Source organism: Bombus flavifrons, chromosome 15, assembly GCF_040668555.2.
Source record: "Bombus flavifrons isolate JBK064 chromosome 15, iyBomFlav1_principal, whole genome shotgun sequence".
NCBI lineage: Eukaryota > Metazoa > Arthropoda > Insecta > Hymenoptera > Apidae > Bombus > Bombus flavifrons.
This window is the reverse complement of record NC_138456.1, coordinates 11971596-11995115: the sequence shown is the minus strand read 5'-3', so window position 1 is coordinate 11995115 and position 23520 is coordinate 11971596. Positions and strand designations below refer to the sequence as shown.

The window sequence follows — 23520 nt, the reverse complement described above, 5'->3', positions numbered from 1 at the left end:
TAGGCTGACATTTCTTTCTCTTTAAATGTTGTTTCTTCTTCTAACTAAGCTTATGTGATAATTTAATAAACTAAAAATCTAAATTAATGTTCTTCTTCATCTTCTAATCAGTCAATGTACACGTGCACGAATTCGTAAGGGAAACTATCAAAATTTCATTTTTCGTCATACTCCTTTGAGATTACTATCCTTTGAGTCTACTAACAATAAAAGAAAAATAGTTTTAAGTAACAAATTTATTTATTAAGACAACTGTTGTGCAAGCTATTGCTTCTTGTTGATGATATTCAGAGGAATATTCCTCATAATAGACGTATTTTTCAATTAGAGTTTAAGCTTTATATTTTATGAATTATTTATTATATTTTATAAATTACATCGCAGAATCATCCCTTGATCGTTTTCTCATTTTCTTTAATAATTCTACAAAATAATCCACACAATTTGGTGATTTATAAATAAATAAATAAACTGCAATTATGATTCAATACGATTTATCGAATCATTTCTTAACTATTTTTTCATTTTTTTTTTTTTTTTTTTTTTTTTCTTTTAACAGATGTACAAAAGTTTCCAGTCAGATAGCTTTTTCACTTCATATTCGAAAAGCGATATCTTTATCGTAGTACCGTCGTCTTTCGTTATTTCTTCGATCACTCTCGAATTAATCAAGTCAGTAGATTGGATTGGTTACATTATCGACAGACAACGAGGTCCATTATTGTAATGTTTCCTAGCACGGCAAGTTGGACGATCGCTCGACGAATGAGTCGATACCGATTTCTTTTGTGGATCGCAAAACACAGCTTGCTCGACGCGACTGTTCACGGGGGTTTCTTTCGCTAGACGAACTCTGACGGAGTTTTCCAGCAGCTCGCACAACACGGCAGGGCGCTCATCAGCGTGTCCTTGAAGGCCTCGCGGAAGTCGCGGTTGAAGTACGCATAAATAAGCGGGTTCAGGGCGCTGTTGAAGTAACCTATCCAGAAGAGGACGGATACCACCGTGTCTGGACAGTAGCAGGCCTCGCCGCATAGAGTCGTCGTTAGATACCTGGAAAATAAGAATATTTATACGTCGGTTGGATGTATTTCTACAAAGTATCGTTCGTGGTGAGATTGGATTACCTTGAGATCCAATTAAAAAAAAAAAAAAAGAAGAAAGAGAGAAAAGCACAAAATGGGACACGAAGGAAAGGAGAAAGAAAACAGATTTGCTAAAGGGATGGAACTTTTCGACGTATGTATACCAATGTTAACAGTTACACCGTATCAAATGTTCAATGGAAAACTTTTATTAGGTTCTGGCTTTTTATTTAAGCTTTGAGAGAAGAATTTGATGATGATGATGATGATGATGATGATGATGATGATGATGATGATGATACTGTAAAGTGCCTAATTTCCCCGAAGAAAGCTTCGAAATCTTTGAATTCTTAAGCTTTCCTCGTCTCAGAAAGATGTTCTCCACCAAGACAAATATCACTATAAACTTCATTGGTACAAGAAATTTTCGTAGAATCTAAATCTAAGCACGTGGTAGTTCTTAACGAAAACTACTATTGGCCTGAACTCTCGCTTTAGAAACGAAGATTCCGAAACTTTCGCCAACTTGAAATTTCCACGCCAACGAAAGCGGGATCTTTATCAACGGCAGTTAACTCGATTAATTTAACTGATAAATCAAAGTTTCGCGCAACGTATTCAAGAGTCGTATCGTAAAGCTGTGCCGCAAGTGCTTGCAACGTTCGAAGTGCGGTTTGACACGGACGATTTTCATTAAATCTGAAATATCCTGCGACTGCTGGTCACCGTATTATTCCCAGCGGTAAGAAGCTAGTGCTATTTCCTATGGAACACCGTGGCCGCCTCGCTTAGTCAGGAAAACAGTTAGATTCCATGCGAAAAGAGGAGTAAACTCTCGGTAAACTCGACTCGAGATGCACACAGATCGGCTTTGCATTAATAAAACATGCGCGTGGCTCAACTTTCGTGAGTATTCACCGACTGTAGTGAAACTTGGCCGTCGGAACGAAATCCTGCTGAACAGAAGAAGCTTCTAAGCTCCTAGCGAACCTCGTCCGTGCTTATACGCGACCGATACGAATCGCAGTTTCTGTCTAGTCTTGGTCCGTTGATGTGGAACAGGGTCTCGCTTTTCTGGTCGCGAGATTTATGAGTAGATAGATGCGCGAGGCGACGCAAATAGGAAAGTATCCAAGTGTTTTATATCTATATCTAGAATATCTATAGTACGTAGTGTAGTACGTATTGTAATATATAGAATATATGATGGAATGAAAGAGGTTAGTACGAAGGTTTAGTTAAAACCTTGGTTTTACTTGGTGGTAGCACAAGGAAAAACATTCTTATAAATATGTAAATATAAAAAGTGATTGTACATTTTTGCATCCAATAGAACATTTAAATACTAATTAATTAAATTCAGGTATAGTATGGTAAATTTCGTTTCATGTAATAGTACTTTCATCTAACTATGAAAACTTGATATATAATATGTGAGTGAAGCGTAAAACCTAATGAAGAATGGCTTCGTTTGAAAACGAGGATATGTGAAAGGAAATGTAGCCACTCGATATATGTATCACATACAATGAATGACTTGGAAAAAAATTCGTTTTATCGATAGCGCAAGAAGAATTCATATAAACGTAATAACATATAAAGTAAACATATAAATATGTATATACTCAAGCGTTAAAGAGATTTTCTAATCTAAACCTTCCAAAAAGGAAGAAAAGAAACGATTCTTTTGGCATTAGGTGTTTGAAAGTACGGGTGGAAAAGGATGTTTTCGCATTCGTAAAGTTAGAAGAATCAGAGAGGTTTGCAGAGCCGTATTTCCTGAGATGGTCGATACGACATCAAACACGAGATCAAAGTCCCAGTTGACCGATTGATTCGAAATTTTCCATATATGACTTCAACACACATGCCACAAAAAGCAAAGCTAATAAAACAATCTTTTTCTCCATTCGTTTAGCTCACAAAAAGAACACAAAAAGAACACAAAAAGAACACAAAAAGAATCGAGAGAATTCGACTTCCTTCGAAACCTTGAAATGTCGCGATATTTTCAATTTTCTATATTTTTTCCATTCTAATTCACAATCATAATATTCACAATATTAATTTAGGATCTTTAGACTTGTCGATTCAGACGAACGAAATGACCGGAATATTGCCGGAAAGTGCGGCAAGTATCTTACAGTTCGGTTAATTTGAATTTACTTGGATCGTAAGGTAGTCTCTACCTACCAAAGGAAAAATGGTAGCCAGCAAAGGAGGAACGCTCCCATTATTATTCCAAGCGTCCTCGCAGCTTTATGCTCGGCTCTCCAGCTCTTCGTTTGCTGTCGTATCGAAGTACCTGAAAAAATATAAATTTATATTAATACATAGCTCTTAACGTATCGAATAACGTAATACCGTTTAGTTTCGCGGCTGAAGTTAAAGGGTACAGTTAAAGTTAAATATAGAACGGTAAGCGACAACTTTTCATAGCTAAAGTAGAAAATCATTAACGTTACAATGATTTTTAGTTTTATGATTGGCTGAAACTATGGAAAAGCTGACTAGTCTCTGATTTCGATGATTTTTGAGTATGTTGTAAAAGTCAATAACACTTATTTCGAATAACCTTCTTCCTATACATGTAAGGGGTGGATTCGCTCAGTTTCCGAGATATTCGCAAAAAGAACAGGAAACTAATTGAAAAATTCCGGGCTAACAGCTGAATAAGATAACAGAACTGACAAAATTGACTCTAGCGTCAGATAAATCAGAAAAATTGTAGTGCGTTTTGAAGTGTTTCAAAGAAAGAAAATGTGCGAGGAAAGACTCGATGTTACACATGTATTAAAGACTGGTAATTTCGATTGATAAGAAGGCATAGTACTATATCAAAGGCACGTTAGCTTCGACAATGGTTGTAAAACCGGATAAATATGTCGATGACTTTTAAACTTTAGATGTTAGATCGTAGACGTACTAGACTAGACTTAGATGATATTTACTTAGATTATATTTTACTCTCCAACGAAAATTATCTATTAACGGAGTTACGATACTTAAAGGAATTGTTCAGTTATGGATTAATGCACGATTGTGATATAATTAAAGCATGAAAGCCGGCACTTTTGTAATAAATATCACGGTTGATAGAGAATTTTATAACAATGAAACGAATGAAGTGAAAATTTGTCATTTTTTGTTCAAAAATTCACCGGGATCTTAAAGCGCTCGTTAATTATAATTTAATACAACGAACCGTTAAAATTTTTTATATGACGGTGAAATATTCCATCGCGTTTCCATATTTCAACACAATATTTCCATCATTGTGCATTATTCGTTTGTTTCGCGATATTTTATTGCAGGATAACAACGATTTCTCTTCTTTTTCTTCATTTAAATGTTTTCTGTTCATTATTCTGTTTAAAAACAGAGAATGATTTAAATTTTCTAACGATGTTTCTATTTCTAAAACAGGTTATACGAGTCTCTAACTGTTTTTCATTTTTACCTTGGTTTAGGAAAATATTTGTTCAATCGAACAAACGGAAACACTCTATTGTCGGAAGAAAATTTCCCCGCACATAGTATTCAAGTCCTCCCACGCTCGATCGTTTTCAACTTTTAACTGGATCTTTGTATTATCGTCCATTGTTCTATCGGAACGACCTCACGTCCATCGTATTATTTAATATATCGCAAGAACGACGCGCGATTGTGCGTTGCGCACGTTGACGAACCTCATTGAGAATGAATCTGAATTCTAGCGCTAACATCTCGATCGCCTATTTGGGCAGTAAAAAAAGTATGTTGGAATCGTCGAACGAATTCGAATATGTTCTGTAGTCACGTTTTGAATAAAAGAAGAGTTTGGCAGTTGCAGTCTTAATGAAAAGGATGGGATTGACATTTAATTTTGAATAATTTATAAAAACTAGAAATCGGTTTCCTAATAAATTCAAAGAGATCTAAGCCGAGTGAATAGTAGAATGAATCAAATTTTATTTTATTTCGGTTGGATATCTGAGAAAATGTTAGTAAATTTGAACGTTTTCTTGCGTTGATTTTGATCTCAATTACGTTCCAAAATATTGTTTCTAAGATATACGAAACATTTTCCAAATGAATCGAAATAAATTAATAGTATTTCATAGTGATGCCAGTAATATTGAGAAACTTTGTTTCGAAGGAATATACAAAGATTATGACTCCTTTTGTTAATCTTATCTAATTATAAATTTCAATGACGAAAATGTTGAACGAATACAGATAAATTTGGAAATCTTCACTTCGCGCTCATCTAACTGCGATTCGTCTTCGATTAATAGGGAATAATTTTCGAACGAACAAGAAAATAAATATCGTATCTCTAAGAATTTAGCATGATAAAATCACTCGGGTTTACTGCAACGTTGGTATCTAATATCCCACTTTAGTCGAGAAAAACAGAGAAATATTATTGATAAAGAGAGTTGCGTTGATACGTACTCGAGAAGGTTTTTCGTGGGCGTCGATCGAACCAATACGCTGGCATATCGAAGCAACGAAGCTACTGTTTGTTTGTCCGATCGTTAATTATAAAGCGGTTGAAGGGTTAATATAGTTCGATCTAATTGCACAATTGGCATAAAAATACAATGATAAATGCAGCGGTGTACAGAAACTTTTTGCAGCCACTGTGGCTTTGCGTCGTTGATATCTCTTCTTTCTACGAAAAATAGCGTATCAGTTTCGACGGGGTGATGTCCAAGCAGTGTTTAGATAATGCACAGCTGCAGAATGAGAAAACGGTCGTATCCGAAAACCGAAAGCCGAAAGCCGAAAGCCGAAAGCCGACGGGTTCGCATGCTCGAACCCGGTCAGCCAGATTTAGGTTGGTTGGTCGATGCTCACCGACTTCTTCGCTTTCGTACGATCGATGCGCCGCCCATCTATTAGAATGCAGGAAGCTTCAACCCCGTGCAACGGCGCGGCCGATTTAAGTGTACACACGCAATTACTCGTCGGTCTATCAAGCACGCCGACGAATTCATACGGTTCGAAATATGTGTAGCATTTTCGGATTCGAATAGTGGAACATCGAGTGACAACAGGGTTAAATATGGAGATTCTTGACTCGTAATTCTGGTCGTGAGCAGATGGGATCGATTTTATACGCGGTGTGATGGATACAGAATTTCGAGAAGAATTGCGTTTGAAAGATATTATTTGACATATCTAGCGAATGTGTGACTATCGTCTTTAAAAATATAACTCCAAGGAAGTAGATCTCCATTGATTCCGAGATATAGAGATTATAATCGCTCCATTAAAATATAAAATACATTACTCATATATTTATGACTTTTATGAAATAGTTGCAATTTAAACATTTAAAACGTTATCGAGAAATTTGATGTACTTCTTGCCTGTACAGATATTTGCATCTAAACACTTGACTATGGCTAATAACAAAAATATTAATCAATCATCGATAATTAATACTAATTAATCGATAGTCCCCCCATAAGTAGGATATAACATTTGTAGTACAACATTTGTAGTCAATTATATTTTATATAGTTTGATTCTTCCATATATGAGTATATTCGTACTACAGTGAATCATGAAAGCGCTAAAACTTGAAGGTACCTATCCAGATTCTCGTTCATTTCTAACCGTAGTAACCGCAACCTCTTATTTCGGAGACTATGGCTACGTTAAAACTTTGCACACTTTTTATACTTTTTCTATACTTCTTACTGTGTGAACGATGTATTGCGAACAATGTATAACGATATGGTGAAATTGATTGAAAACCAACACGTTCGTTATTATAGTGGATTGATATAAAACGTCCACTACAGATTGTGTTTTGCAGTTGTTTCTTGCAATTTTATAGAAGAAAATCGTATAATAAGCAATAATTATTTGATATTTGTTTCTTTCTTTGATTTAACATGTCAGTCATATCGTATATTCGTTTATTTCATAGCTTAGAATTAACGCTACTAGATACAGAGTGCAACGAGAATTGGAGGAATTTGCCTCGAACCCTAAACAGCATACCTTCGGTTAGGACAGTGCGATATTAGTTACTATTAGCAGTAGCAAAGATAGGAATAGGACTCGAAAGAATAGCGCAAATGAACGCTGTATCAAAGAAAGATCGTTATTCAATGCTTTTACACGCATATATCTCCTCGTATACTTTTGTAACGTTATTACTTCCTTACTTATATTTGTAACCTTATTATTACCTATGCTTGTAATACATGCCAAGAATATAACAAGAATAATAAGAATAAAATAGTAAAATGAATATATATATATATTAGTAGAACTAGGAATTTGTACAAATATCCGTAGTCTACTTACTACACAACCTGATATAATACATTCACCATTCTTCAAAAAACAAAACCCGACGAGCCACTGCAATCTCAAAGTTCTCAATCTCCAAATGAACAAAAACAGAAAGAAAGAGAAAAAAGGAAGAAAAAATAATCCTCCGAATTTACATGAGAACCTAAATGGCCTCCATCTTTCATTCAATTACCACGTATCTCGAGTGCATTGCAAGATGTCAGGTGATTGTAACCATTGTGGACCGGTGCAAAAACCATTCGATCGTCCGGTTGTCCTCGTAATCGTGCTGGTAACGTGGTGTAATTGGCAAGTGGAGGCGCGTATGCCTCTGCGAAATTACGCACGGAGAGTTGGAGAGTGAAGACACGACGGATACACGACGCACGTGACTTTAAGGAAACGACATTGTCCCACTTTCGGACAATATGCGGTTCTAGTTGAACGAGGATTACCACGTCGCTTTTGTCCCACTGCAGTGAATCGCACAAGCATTCGTAAATTGTTTTAATTAGAAATATCGATCGTGGGACGTTTATCTTGTTACTTTTGCAAAGTAATCGTGGTGTAAGGTAATTGCTAGTTGCGATGTAATTGTTATTTTCTAATTTCCATTGGGTCGAGGATTAATGCAGTTTCGACTTATTTACTTACGTATACCTATATTATATAGATTTTTTCGATATAATTATAATTGTTACGGGATTGCGGATTTTGTCGCATTTCTATATATCTTTATGAACTTAACTGAAAAGTAATGAAACCTAAGTGGAAATCTGACAAATTAATTAGAGGTACTGTCACCTCTCTGATTTCTATAATTTTTAACGTTTTGAACACTTTTTTCCTACATGTATAACACAGCCTTAATAATCATTTTTTCGCCGGTAGCAGCGTATGCGTTAGTATTGGTTGCCAAGCAGCTTAAGAGAAGCATCGTAACTGCCGAATATAACGATCTTACCCAAGCCGAACTCTTATCTTTTGTCTATAGCGTATAGTATGCATATCATAAACGACAATTGGACAAGCCTGGATGTTCTGTCGATCCATCCGATGAAAACCCTGTGGCGCAAGTGCATGCACGCCAGACTGTAAGAAATGTCTGTTAGTTATAACTCGATTAAAAACGAATATCATTGATGTATTGAGTTTGCTCCAAATGCCAATTACTCCGTTTACCGCCTGCCGTTTTCTGTAAAAGATCGTCATCTAACTGGCCACCATCTTACGGCGTCGTGAACGGAAAATAAAAAATGACCAAAACCTAATCCGATATCCACGATTCAAATGCATAAGAAGTATCGTCAAAAGCCAGGAGAGCGTTACACATCAACAGGTGGATCGAAATTTTGTACGCCTTATTTCTTTGGAAAACGACCCTCGTTTTCACTTTCGGCGACCCTAAAAATCCCCTAAGATCTAAAAAGTATCATTTTTATTTGATACCCAGACGGTGGAAAATTAAATCATTCGCTCAAACATGGCAATCATCTCTGACCGTAGACTGTCGCAAATTTCGCGTCACTTTCAATTTGAATCTTTGCGAATGTGTTGTGAGAATGGACATTTTTCCAGACATACATCGACTTGTAAAAAGTTATGAACCTATTATTCGTTGTGGGAAAACTTTTGGTACTATTAGTAAATTATTAAGCTACTAAACAAAAGGATTTTTACGGAAAGCTGAAGAAGGCGAATAAAATCATATAATCAATTATATAATTAATTATTTGTATTAGAAATATTACAAGTCATAGCATTATACGTATATTTAAAAGTACGGCACGATTTCTTTTGATATTTACAGATACGCCGATCGTCCACACCTAGTCTTCACCGTTTGGCACTTTCGAGCTTTTTAGATTAGATAGATAGATAGATAGATAGATAGATAGATAGATAGATAGATAGATAGATAGATAGATAGATAGATAGATAGATGGGTAGATAGATAAATGGATAGATAGATGGGTAGATAGATGGATAGATAGATAGATAGATAGAGAGGGAGGAAGAGAGAGAGAGAACCAGAACGATTTCTTACCGGTCTCTTATTATTAGAAATGTGGTACACTAATTTAAAGAATGATATCGATCGTATAAGCGTACAGTCGAAAAGAACTGCAAGTAAGTGGAATACTTACTCATTTCTCACTTTCTCGACACGTCGTACATTCGAAACGTGTAGCTATTTCATATTACCATCAAGATTCTCATTGTTCGAGAAGTTAGGTAAGGGCAAACACAAAACACAACGATGGCCGTCGAATTCAATACATGTCTAATGCGCCCGCCGCCATTGTCGAAATGTTATTCAAGATCGAATGAGCCTCGAAAGCTGCAGGAACTTCGTGTTTGCTGCGAGTCGATTAAGCAGTAAGAGGTTCTTAGAGGTAGGCGACACTTTAGGACAACTTTCAACGGACACGTCTTGTTTTAGAAACTCGACCGATTAAATTCATGCGAAAAACGAACGCCCGTGCGAGTTACGTTCTATTTGGTTGGTAGTTTGGTTGGATTGGATTTGCGGAGGAAGATTGCAATTTCAGTAATTATACTTCTTATTCTATGAACTTTCTACTTTCAGAATCTATAATATTTTGTTGCTTGATTCAACCAATTTACTAGATAAACACAGTCATCGTAGACCAAGACGAACGCCTTAAAAAAATACAAGTCTAAATAAACCCAGCCACGAATTAGCTAAGACTTTACGAACAAGATTTTTTTCTTTCTCAAAATTCGCTGTTCAGCTTCACCAAGGAATTCAAACCTGCGAATCCCCATGAGTGTTCATAAGAAAAGAGAAAGAAAAAAAAAAGAAAAAGAAAAGAATATCGCATTAGCGTACATCGACAATGCCGATTCGTAAAATCTAAGCTAATAAAGTCTCTGGTGATTCTGTTTCAGTGCTTTCAGTCGCGAGCTTAATGAGATTCGTCTCCCACTTTTATTCTCATTCTCGTCTTTGCCCCTTCCTCCTCTTCCTTGGCTGCCGTTTCCCCTTCGTCTTCCTTTAAAGAAAAGTAAAACCGGGTAGATACTTTTTACGGAGTCGTATATCGAATCAATCTTCTCGACGACGAAGGACCAAGGAAAGATTGGCTAGCAGCGAAGAAGAAGAAAAAGAGTTTGAAACCCAATCCTTTTCCTACGCGTAGTTTGTCGCGTAACAAATTGCATTAGATGCTGCGAATTAATGTCATTCTTTCTCACCGCTTTTGTTATTAAAGACACGACGCGACTCAGAGATGGTCTGGGAGAAATCGAGCGATCTGTCTTTACCGGTCACGTCGACGCTCCAGACGGAAACCGTCTATCTCCTGTAGATCTTCGACCGGAAGAAAAATCTGACACTGTCTGCTGTGACTATCGAGAGAAAATGTAAAGTCGATCGTGAGAAATTGTTCGCCGTTCTCTTAATTGATCGTTATTGGTATTACGAGGAAAAACGTTACGATCGTTATCAGTTTTAATTTTAAATTTAGGCTGGTTTCTTGGCAATTAACTCCACGATAGGCACTCAAGGTTTAAATGTAAAAGAAATATCTGTTGGCATCCAAAATTGTAGAGACACACTGTAACTTGGTTGTAACAGCGAGTGTCGTTTTTATCGTTACGATATTTATCACGTCATTTAAAGCTACGCTGAATATTCAGTCGATAGAAGCGTCGATGTAAATGGAAATCGCAGTCGTTTTGTTCGAACATTTTCCATGGTGTCGTCTATCGTATTGTATTATAATCCGCATCGGGGTATGGGCCGCGATGGACGTGTATGTGTGTGTGTGTAGAATACGACGGTGAATTACGATTCCGACAGCTGGAACTGCTTGCTGAATTACCTATCGTTTGTTTCGCTAGCACGCACAACTATGAATAACCGTATGCCTTAAATTGTCATCGATTAGCAATCAACCACGTTCGTGATTAGCTGATGAAGCATTTGATTCGTTGTAAAGATTATGATTCGTGTAATTTACAGATTAAATAGACAGAAAATGAATAAAGGAATCGTTACTCGGACTAGAAAAGTCTGTTTTAACAAAAAATAATGTATTAAGATAAAGGAATTTTATTTGATTGAAAAGTTGTATTTTACCGTTATTGTATGTACCGTGGATCTAATCTGCGGAAATATGAACGTGCGTTCAATGATAATTTTCGCCATATATGTAACTAGTATTTGCATCAATGTAATAGATTTTGAAATATTTAACTCACTACCCTCGCTCCTCTTTAGTTTTGATACTAGTTTATCCTACTGAAACATTGAATAACACACATGAATAATATATATATGGCATATAATATGGCAACAATCAAGAGATTACATAAAAACTTCCGTTGGCTCGACCTCGAAGTCGCACCTTTTCAACGTAATGTCATCCGTCGTTCGTTGGTAAAACATTTAAACATCTTCTCTCGCAGCATACCCTGTAACGACCCAATTCTCAAATTCATCGAAATCCTGACTAACAGACTAGTTCAATCTGCACGGCAAATCTGCAGCCGGAAACGAAGCTTCTTCGAAGGATGTCTTATTCTTTATGTAAATTCAATCTAGCTAGATGGAGTAGATCTTGTACCTTCGTCGTCGCTTCATCCAGCTCTGTTTCTATAAAATCCCGTGAGTTCGTCGGCCTAATTTTTGGTCTAATTTTTTTCCAAAAGCCTATTCTGTATTCAGCCTATCGTTCGTAGATAGCCTGCTGCTCGTCCTTTCATCGATGTTCTTTACGTCAGGATTCGTCGATAGAATCAGCGTACGTGTTCTTCGAAAGAAGATCTTATCTCGTCTACGATTTCTTTGCTCAACTCCCAATTCATAAATGATCCGGTGGGATCAAAAGCGGCGACCGCCGTTATTTCTCCATTTCTAGCCGTGTTCCTTTATCACGATGGCCTTCATACTTCTAGTAAATGTGCGATGAGTCTGCCTTTGAAAGATTTCAGAGATTTATTCTGTTGCCATCGTGAATAGGTCTCGTTCACGCGAGGTCAGATTTCCGACGACGCTTTATTGCCTAGATTTACGCTGGGTTTATAAACCAACACTAATTTTCGAAATTTTGAATGCTACAAATATCGAATAGCAAATAACGTTGACGACAAAGCTTCGACGAAGAATGGTTTGCACAGCATTCACGAGGCGACGCAAGGTACAAGACATTGACATTGATATCGATACTTTTCATCATCTCAATGCATCGGTAATAAAAAAAAAAAAAGAATATCGTACAATACCGTAATATACTATAAAAATAGCGAAAGGGAATTCGCTAAATACCATAATGAAAATTAATACTGCATAGAAAAAATATTACAATGATATTATAAAAATAATTTATTTTACTCATGATTTATCGTCTATTTTGTTTCTATTTTTGTTAGAGTTCGAGGATATGGATAATATCTCGTCGCAGGATTAAGAAGAACCGTTGCCAATTCTAAAGAAAATACGTTTTCAGTAACATTAAAAAGTTACACAAGGCGGACGAAAGAAAATCCAATTATCTAAATAGTCGCGTCAATGCATGTACATTAAAACGAGTTAATTAGCTTAAAGAACGCCGGTACTTGGCGCTCTCGCAAAATTTCGACACATATTTAAACCACTCCGAGGCTAATGCAAACCAAATCCTAATCGTTTCCACTCGTCCGGTTCTTCGTTCATTCTTCGTTCATTCCTCGTCCATTCTTCGTCCATTCTTCGTCCATTCTTCGTCCATTCTTCATCCCTAAACATCTAATTAACGCATTCTAATTGCACGCAACGTCGTAGAAACGATTAGAAGCCTATTTCTATCCATGGCTTCTAGCGTTCCTCCCCTCTTTGCTGTGGAGCTTGCAGGCGTCGTTTCCAGATATCGAGCGAGTGAGCGAGCGAAGAGGGCGAGGGTGTCCCGGGGTGTTCCCGTTGGAGCTGCCTGCTGGAACCGCGTTCACTGACCTACCCCACACCGCAGCCTGCGAGAGATCAAATCCCTGCCACCGCCGCGCATCCCCGTGCAACCCCTGTTCTCCCTTCTTTCTCGCGTTTCTCCTGTTCATGCCACTTCTCCCCCCCCCTCGCCCTTTTGCCGTTCGCAGCTGGTTCTTTAGAATCATCTTTCGTATCCGCTCTGTCAGACGCAGTGTTTCAAACCGAGAGAACCGGCAATTCTTCGTTTTCGTCGTTTCCGACTTCTTTGTCACGGTGTTACATATGGATGGAAAATGTTTTAATTATTCGAGCAACCGTCGTTTTCTGCATACGGACGAAGGTTGGAAATGGGCAGGGGCTTGTTTCGAGGATCGATTTCAGTTGATGGTCGAATTACTTGCATAACGAGAATTGAAACGGATTAGGTACAGTTTTTTGTGGTTGTTTTATGGCAGTGACTTGTTGTTCGTGGATCGATGGCTAGCTAGAGTAATTGGATCGTACGTTTTTGGAATACGATACCCTTTTTGAGGGAATTGCAGGCGTGAATCTTGAAACGTTGATGTTACTATTATATTTGTGTTTGTGTTTTAGAATCGAATGGTAGGAATCGTTCTTATATAATATTTGGCTAGAAGTTTGGACATTGTATGATGACTTGGCATATTTATTTGTATAAGGCTTCTTAACTTTCTATATTAAGTAATACTTTAATGCAATTAATTCGGCGATGTATATTATAGGCTAATGATATAATATGTAACTAAAGCATATATGAAAACGCAAAGTGTCTGCGAGTGATATATATTATTTGTATTTATAATAAGCTACCATGTAACGATAATATTTGTTTGATTAATTGCTCGTTATCTATACCTATAAATCTCTGTGATACCTTTCGAAGTAATAGGATATTCATTTGAAATAAATTTATTCGCTTTCTTTTTCTTATTTGTTGTGTCGTTTTCCTTAGTTGTGAGAAAAATATTCGTAATTAATGGAAAATAAGCAAGAACCTAGCTTTCTTCCTATTTTTCTTTTTCTTCTTTTTCTTTTCCTTTTTCTGGCTACGAATAAAGAAACAGGTTCTAACAAGAGATACATTTTGCTCCCTAAATATTTTACACGGAATATTACATTTGAGACGTTTTATACGTTTTAGCGTTGCTGTATGCATTTAAAAATTTTTTATAAATAATTCTACAGTTTCTTTCAGCAAGATGGAAAAGGATGAAGCAAATAAAAAGTTGCACAAGAAATTACGCATTGAAATCTTTTCAACGTTTATAAACGTGTTCATAAAAGTCTTGTTGCAAAAGATCGATCTCAGATATTCAATCCAAATATTCCCGAATGTCATAATCCACGACTCATCCTCGCTACATCCCCGAAAGTTGTAGTAATTATGCCCAATTTGCCTACCGTTTGCTCGGCACGAATTAAAACTTGAAACCTAAAATTAAAACACTACCGTTATTCCAGCAACTTGACAAGTTCGTTTCTAAACCAGAAGAGCAGATGGAATAAAAGAGCAGAGATCGGATAATGAATCGGTGATGGGAAAACAAAGGAAGGCGGGAAAGGAAATATTTTTCTTGCGGTGTCGGAGCTCTCGCCGACGACGGTGTGAGCGACACTGGAACCACAACGTGGGAAGGAGTAAAACGGGTGTGCTTCGAAATTGATCCTGGGAATGGGTCGGTGCAGTACGGCTTATATCGTTCTACGCGAGGGAATCGGTAAAAATGGTTCTTCGGACTGCGATGTGCCGGGCTACGTTAATCATCGATGCGAATGGATACAGAAAGTTATATTACGTTATTTTATACTCGTTTCCAACTTTTCTTATTTTCGCATAATTTTTACGGCATAATTTTCTGTCGATTATTTAGCAGTGCCATGGTAATTAGCCAAGTTTAAGTATAGTTTCGGACAAATTTTCAAACTCGTTCTTCTCGCGGAGAACTAAATCTTGGACGAAAAAATGTTGTTCTTTCCTGTTACTATTCTTTTTTCTTTTTTATAGAAGGAATACGTGTATATCCCGTGTTATATTAGCATCTAACTATATCTATAAAATAATCATTATTAATATCTAACAGTTGACAACCACAAACAGTCGAGCTGCTGTTCTCTTTCCCCTTGTTTTTCTACTGTTCTTGAAAATGGCACAAGTCCAATTTCGCAACAGACGAGTTAAACATGTATAAATCGCGTCTCTCTTCTATTACAATCCTTATGACGTTAAAGCCAATGTGTTAAACTATTCTTGTGAATTAATCAGTGTCGTTTAAATACGAGAGAAAAATGTACACGTATGTTTCTCCTATATTCGATTCCTGAAACTTTCGACAGGAAACAGGGAAATATGTATGGTAGAGAGCAACTACATTAACAATTACGTTTTACGCAACAAAGTTTGCAGTATCGATCGATATAACAGAAAAAGAAAGTTCTCGTTACGGAACACGCAGCATCAAGTACCAACTGCATAATTCCGCAGCGGCGTAAAACTTACTTTTGCCCGGATCTCAATTATTCAGCGCGCCTCTGCTGTATTTAGGTCATTATCGATGCTTTGGTCAGTCGTGCCAGTAGTTATAACAGCGTAACTTGAATTCTATCGATCATCGTTATACAAGCGAAAGTATCGAGTTTTTCAACCTGAGTTCTTAATCCTTCTTTCCATGCAATTGATCGTCAGTCGTTAAAAGTCATCGAATTACTTTTACAGTTACTTTTATAGATTCGAAAGAATGTTACTCTTTGATTGGAATTGAAGTACCTGCGCGAAGAACAGGTATTAAATTTACAAGGTACAAAATTGTACGGTAGATCGGCTAGTTGTTGGTTAGGTTATTCGATAAATACAATTTTTTCAGTAAAACGTTTTTTAATCAGGTTCTACGTTTCATCTTCATAGTATTAAATTTGTGTAATCATAGAGCGAAAATACTGCTAAATGACACGAGACTTGATACATGCGAGTGTAATTAGATTAGTATGTAAGTGATATAGTAAATAAAATAATGTGCCGATGCTTTCTGTAGTCAGTGCATGTATACGTATAACGCGGTATATATATTCTTAAGCAAACTTTAAACATACCGATTGCTACTATCCTGGAAATACGGATCGTGGATCCGGTGGCAGGATTCATCGAGATCATAGAAACGCGAAGGCTGTATAGTCGCATGAGTAAATTATCAATTGCCAGCAAGCACGACGGCAATTTCGATCAAAAATGTGCCTAAATTTATTATACATAGTACTTAATCCGAGTAATGTCAATAACCCTGATGTCTACTATACACTCGGTATAAATTCCAGCGGGCAAGAGCGTACTAGAGAACAACAAGTTTACGTGCAAGCGCGACAATAAATGTTCTCAGGCAATAATATCTAAACAAATAACAATTTCGGTTTTGAGTGATACGACGTTTATCGTGGTCCATAAAACGTCCTGTGATGCGCTGTGTACGATACGCGTACACGATCGAACGACCAAGTAAACGCGACCTCCGGTATCGTTAAAATACCCACACGGTAACTTATGGTTGAACCTCGTATGTGCAATTTGTTGGCGAAAATTAGCCCCACCTGTCTTACGTAAATAGACATCGGTAATGTCCAGCTATCCGTTCGGAGTTTAAAAAGTTTAGGATTTTGTAAATTTAATCCCCAGATTTGTATGAATTTAATTCTTTTTGATTTTTTTTAATTCCTCTTAGAAATATATTAGCAATAATCGTATTAAACGCAGTTTTCCTTCGAGACTAGCAACACTACGCGGCTTGGCTTTGTCTCGAAAGGGACAGAATACAGAGAGGAACCTTAAATACTTAATAATAATAATAATAATAATACAAATCCTCTGCTAAACGACGTCACTGTACGTTCAACGTTGGAAATGAGAGTGAGAAATATTTTTACACAATCATGCGAATATATTTCACTGGAAGTACCGTTAAGTAGCTCCACCGCTTTATAAACCGTGAGATCGAAAGTGTAAAAGGCAATAGTAACTGTGAGATCGCAAAGTCTTGGCAACATTTCCGTCTGGCTGTTCTCCATCGTGACGATCATTCGTGGAAGATTCATGCATCGCTGTCACCAGTCGACGTCGCTGTATTTATATAACTTGCAGTGTTTTCGATTTATCGCGCGGCGGGGACGACATCACCGGTTTAAATATTGCCGAGATAATGAGACCCCCGGCCGCGTAAAATATCGTAGTAACGATGGCGGAACAGGTTGCCGCTGTCGCGTATGGTGACTGAAACTGTAACATAATCTAGCATAGGACGGCGAGCAAGGGACAAACAGCCGCATTTATCGGATAATGGGTAGATGATAGCGGCTACTCTGACATTTAAGAACGATCCTTTAGTCGCAATTTTTTCTACCCTGTTTACGGACTATTTCATTTAGAGGAATTACAATTATTTTTGATATTTTGGAAAATCGTTGCAATTGAAAATGGACTCGATATCAATAGGTGAAAAGCGCAGTGAGTTTCACACAAGCAGCGATTAAATGATAATATCGAAATGACAGGAAACATTTTCATTGTATTCTTTAATATCGTATACCGTAATTGTGATACATTTCCCTGTCGTTAGAAACGCAAACGCTGATAAATCAGCGAAAATGTATCAACATACCGCAACTATAACCGTTCGTTTCATTCTTTTTCTTTTTCTTTTGGTAGGCCTTTGTTGTACTCGGATCGACGTTTTCGGCAAGGATAACAAAAGGTGTGTTTATTACGAGCGGCGAATCCCCCAGCGGCGTTAATTTAGGCGAAATAAATTTAGACGTAAATACATTGACGCGACGGCCGAGACAAAATTTCTCGCCTGCCAGACACTGTCATGGAAACTGCAACAGCTCGTCCAAAAACTATCCAACTGCTGTACGTACAAGCTGAAGGGGATATTTATTTCCATTACAATGATTGGCACCTTGCGAGGCGACTTGGTTCCCATCGGGCTCGAGTTTCTCCTTGAATGCGGTCGCTGTCGGTACCGAGAAAACGTTTTTACCCGTCTGCCCGTCGAATTACGTCCACGAAACGTCGCGACACGGCACATTAAACCGTGATCACATACACGTCTGTGCAAATGACTTAAAACGGTAATGTACTCGATTCGAGGGTCGATAAACAAGGCGTTCGTTCTTATTTTGATCGTCTTATAATTAATAATAGTAGCGATAAGTAAAAGCGAACAGCGGATCTTAAAATGAAATTTCTCATATTTTGAGAAATATATATCGGGAAATTTGGAAACGGCTTACGATAAAAAAAGAAAAAGAAAAAGAAAAGGAGAAAATAAATGAAAATTCTAATATTTTAATATAAAGTAATAAAACGTGTCAAGCAGCTCAAGATATGTAAGAAATGAATGAAAATTCTCATATTCTGATATACGTATATGCAGGTAGATACAGAATTCTGAACAGAGCATGCGTATTATTGATAAACCATCGTATAGCCACTGTATAATTAATAATTGGTTCGCGTGAAAAGCGAGCGGTTTCGAAATCGTTAGTTTAGAAAATATTTTAATCTCAGTATGTATCGCAAAGTGATCGTAGTAACGATTACAGTTTCGAAAGAAAACTGACATCGACGTACGACGAGTTTTACAATTTCAAACATCTTCCAGACTAATTTTTCACATAAATAGGTTAATACTTTTTCGTATGCAGTATGTGATGAATTTTTACACGAATAATAGCTTCCAAGTAATAATACGAATTTATTTTAAATTAACGACAACAATGCGCCGACGATACAGCAGGCTGCCGCACGTAATGCGCGAATCGCACTGGATCGTACATCCGAAATCAGTTTTAATTTTTAATTTTTAATTCAGTTTTACTTAATTGTCTGTCCTCTGCCGTTCTGTATAAATGGTAGCAATATGCCTGGAACAAGATCCGATCGTTCTGATTTTTGTTCCAAACAAAGTGGCATAACCATCGACGAAGCAGCGGAAAGAAAAAGGATATGGAAGGATGTAAAAATAACACGTGGTATCAGTCGCGGGTAATTTCGACATCAATCGTACGTCATTTCTGATCGAGCAATACATAATTGGTACCGCTGGAATGTATTATTACTGCACGAGTGGTAAATCGCGGCGAAAGTTGCGGCCCCACGCTTTTTCAGCGACGCGTTCCACGATTATTCTCGTTCCCGTTCGCTTTGACTGCGATTTCTATCCGATATTAAAAGCGACCGAAAACGTTTGCCCGTCCGCGTACATGCCATCTTCGTTCCGAAGAACGTTCGGTGAAGAGTGAAATTGCAGATTCGAAGGGAAACGAAAGGAAACGCTCGAATTCAATCGTCGGCAAAAGGATTTTTGTTGCTACAGTGATTACACTTTGGCAACGGTCACTGTAATTTCATGGGTTATCGGTAGATGTTTACGTAGACACGTATGTATTATTTATGGGAAATTTAAAGATATACAAATGCACAGAACGTGGTATATAATATGCAGAAGGATGTAAAATGTCCAAAGTTTAGAGTATTCGTTAGAACGGATAATTACTAAGTGAAAAGGAAATCTATTCTTAGATTCTATTTCCTCGAGATGTTTGTAGCATCGACGACGATATCCCTGAAAAGTAAAACGCGCTGAGACTCGAGAAACCATGGTTTACACGCGTGTCTGCTGACATACTCTCTCTCTCTCTCTCTCTCTCTCTCTCTCTCTCTCTCTCTCGAGCGAGCGAGCGAGCAAGTTCTTTGATGCCTATCGTATCTACCTTCTACCTTCGCTAACAAACAATTGAGAGACGGACGGAATGGCAACCTCACGTTATAATGTACGACATGTTGAACGTCGAAACTACAGATTTACGATTTTGTTTCGTACGATCAGCAATGGTGACAAGATAGGGGGTGAAGAACGATGGCGTTATTCACGATCCTCGATAAATAACGCGAATTCAGGGTCCTGCGTGCAAGGCGACAAGAATATTGGGTTTCGCCAGAGGTAGGAATAGAAAGAGAGCTTATCGAATAAAAATAAGGAAAGACACCGGCGGTGGAAATAGACGATCGGCTATTGTTCACGCTGGTAGTGTGACGTGACACTGTTTTGGCAGCTAAAGCTAGAATAAGCTGCTTTTATTAGCAAGGTTCTGGGAAGAATGATCGAGTTTTCGAAAACGTACGAAACAATGCACGAGAAACTCTTATTATTTGTATATTGTTTATTCCTGTGTAAAAACCTAAATCCATGTATTATTTGTAGTAATATCGTGTTTCTATGATAATCGTGTCATCTTAATAACGAACGAACTCGTACATGTTTAGTACTTCTTCTTCTGTACGTGTTTCTGTTTCTGTTTCTATAAAAATTATAATATCAATTCAGTTTAGTTTAGAACAAACTCGGTATATTTAATAATTATTCATTATTCATTTACGAAGGGATCTATCTAGAATGTCTAGAATGCATCGCAATATGCTAGGAGTACAAATGTACATTTATTTATTATTTATATCAATTTATCATGTGTCATTCGAAGAATCATGTGTTATTTATATTAAAGTTATTTCATCCTGTATACTCGGTGACGAATGTTTCAATTCATTACTCGGTGGTCCATTACATTAGTCAGTCCGTTAGTCCATCGTCGTCGTACAGCAAATGCCAAGGTTTAAACTTGAAACTGATACAGTATATTCGGAACCTATTCGGACGTTCGATTATTAACAACAATCGAACAACATCGAACGGTAAAAGAAAACGAATATTTTAAATATACATAGTTAACTATATCATACCCTCTGTGTATTCCTCGATCAGGTTATCGTCTTTAATCCAACATGCGAGTGATACGAATTATTGAGCGAATCGAAAGGAGATTTAACAGCAGCGAAAACAGCTGCACAGCTGTGTATGTGGTACAGACGGTATGATGCACAAAAGTGCAAGTCCTAATACTTATTAATAGTGTATTGTAACGTGCAAGCCCTGTCGTACTTATATTCTAAATTAGCAAATTTTCAGCACTCGTGCTGATTGCAACGTTAATAACATGTTTCGTCCGTACTGTAAGCTCGGTGCAGTCCTTAAACCGAGGCTGTCCTTAAACCTGTCAAACATACCGTCCGTATTCAAAGACGCAGTACTTATATGCAGAGGGGAAACCTTTGATGTTTCACTAGCCGCGTGTTCACTCACCGTTCTCCACGTTCAACTCCGCGGCGGTTCTGTAAGACACAGGTCTGCCAAAGTCACTGGCGTCGCTCGGATGCAGCAACAACTGATGGGACGCCCTGGAATGATGTCTCGAGGTGGATGCCCGATGCAAGTGAACGCTGTTTAGGACGGTATTGCTCGAGGCACGACTGAGCGCCTCCCTTTGACGAACAGCCTCCTTGTAGATCTTGCAGTACATCACGATCATCACGAGACCGGGGATCCAGAAGGAAACCGAGGAACTAATCACCGCGTACGGTCGATTCACCTCGAACTTGCACACCTGATTCATCGACACACGCACAAAGTGTCAATCTTTCTTTTAATAAAGGGAATTGCGAGGAATTCGTGGTTTACTTTCTAGTACGTTTTTCTTTTTTTTTTTTCCTTTTCTTTTTCTTCTTTTCAAGAATTCGCGTTGTATTTTACGAAGCACTTAATCGAAGGTTGGACGTTATTGTTATAGGTCGTTGTTATTTTCATCGCGGGTCGCCGAATCGCCGGATTGCCAGATCGTCGGATCGTCGGATCGAAGGATCGAAGGATCGCAGGATCGCAGGATCGCAGGATCGCAGGATCGAGTTGGTTACATAGGAACTCAAGGATAGGTCTGATTGTAGTAGGCAAAGAATATTTGTATATCTGCGTGTTTTTTAAAGAAATAAATAAACTATTTTGCTTGGAGTTTGTACGAGAACTCTGAAAGTGACAGATTCTTTAATGCAATCTTTTATTTCGTTTCTGGTGGTGAAGTCGAATCTTTGACTAATTGGATGGAAATATATTTTGTCCGCACGTTTAGATATATTCGCGGTTAATGTTGATTGTGGCTAAACTAGAACACCCTTCAGTCCTATTCTATATAATTTAATTTGTAATAAGTAATTATGAAAATGTATAATCGTAAATGAAAGATGTTTTTAAAATAAATTTATTTGAGTAACTCGTAGTGGATTTTCTAACAAGTTTCTTTCTATTTGGAACGTATTCGAGAAAGTTTGGCATCTCTTTGAAAGAAGCAGAGTCTGATCGAATTCTTTTCTCTACTTCTTTTCTTTAATCTTCAAACATTTTTCTTTTTAATAGCGAGACGAATCGGTCACGTAATTTCATTAAAACGTTCCGATGTTTCAAGTTGGTCCGTACATATCTTTCTGTGTCCTGGCTTCGAAAGAGCAGAAATAGCTTGGAAAAGTATTTGAACAAATTTTAGTGACGATTAGCTTAGAGGTTAGCTCTATTTTGAACGATCAGCGAACTTGAGATGCGTTAATTCGTATTATTAATTCTTTCAAGAATTTCTTTCAATTTTAGTCGATATACTCGATATTTCATCAAAAACAGTGCGAAAAACAGTGCGAAGAACAGTACGAAAAATAGTACGAAAAGAAACTGAAACCGAACGATGTAACGATATTTTAATCGATAAAGTATGTAGAAACCGCTGTAAGCACATAGACTATGGAAGAGCTACTGTTCGAAGGACAGAGAAATATGAAAGTCGAAACCACTGGGAGAATTTCGATTAACGGAACGTCCATTGTGCGAACGGTTCATTGTACCTGCTGTATTATCGGAGCAATATATTTCGACCTGCCATTCAGCTCCTTTCTACGACGGTATTTTGCGGTAAAACCTCGATTAATCAGAAACTTATTAACCGCAGCTTCGATTATTGGAAAATGATGTATAAACCATGCTATTTTTTTGTTTCTGTTTTTTTTTCTTTTTTTTTTTTTTTTTTTAATACCCACGTTACTTTTACTACCGTGTTGTTGTTAACTACAGTTAAGAAAGGACCATGATCCAATGCTATTGTCATCTTTACATCTAATAATAAAACTATAAGAAAAATAAATAAATAGGTGCAGATACATTTCGTTGAACGTGAAAATAGTAGAAAATATGTATTTGGATATTTTATTGATTGTGAAAAATGATGATCCAGCGAATACAAGCCGGGGCGTATTCCTGTATAGCTCGTTAT

At 37.4% G+C, this 23520-nt stretch overlaps 1 protein-coding gene across 7 annotated transcripts in view; it reads right to left on the bottom strand.

Moving 5' to 3' along the window:
• Positions 1 to 620: 620 nt before the first annotated feature.
• Positions 621 to 23520, bottom strand: part of LOC138187862 (octopamine receptor beta-1R) — a 97322-nt gene continuing 74422 nt past the window's right edge. For 5 of the 7 annotated variants that reach the window (XM_069129079.1, XM_069129080.1, XM_069129081.1 and 2 more), the window contains 3 exons: positions 21516 to 21816; positions 3279 to 3390; positions 621 to 1053 (listed from right to left, as the gene is read on the bottom strand). In XM_069129079.1, coding sequence (XP_068985180.1) covers positions 843 to 1053; positions 3279 to 3390; positions 21516 to 21816 — 624 coding nt within the window. In that variant the 3' untranslated portion in view covers positions 621 to 842. The remainder of the gene's footprint in view (positions 1054 to 3278; positions 3391 to 21515; positions 21817 to 23520) is intronic. The other 2 variants (XM_069129084.1, XR_011175273.1) reach the window with 2 other exon arrangements.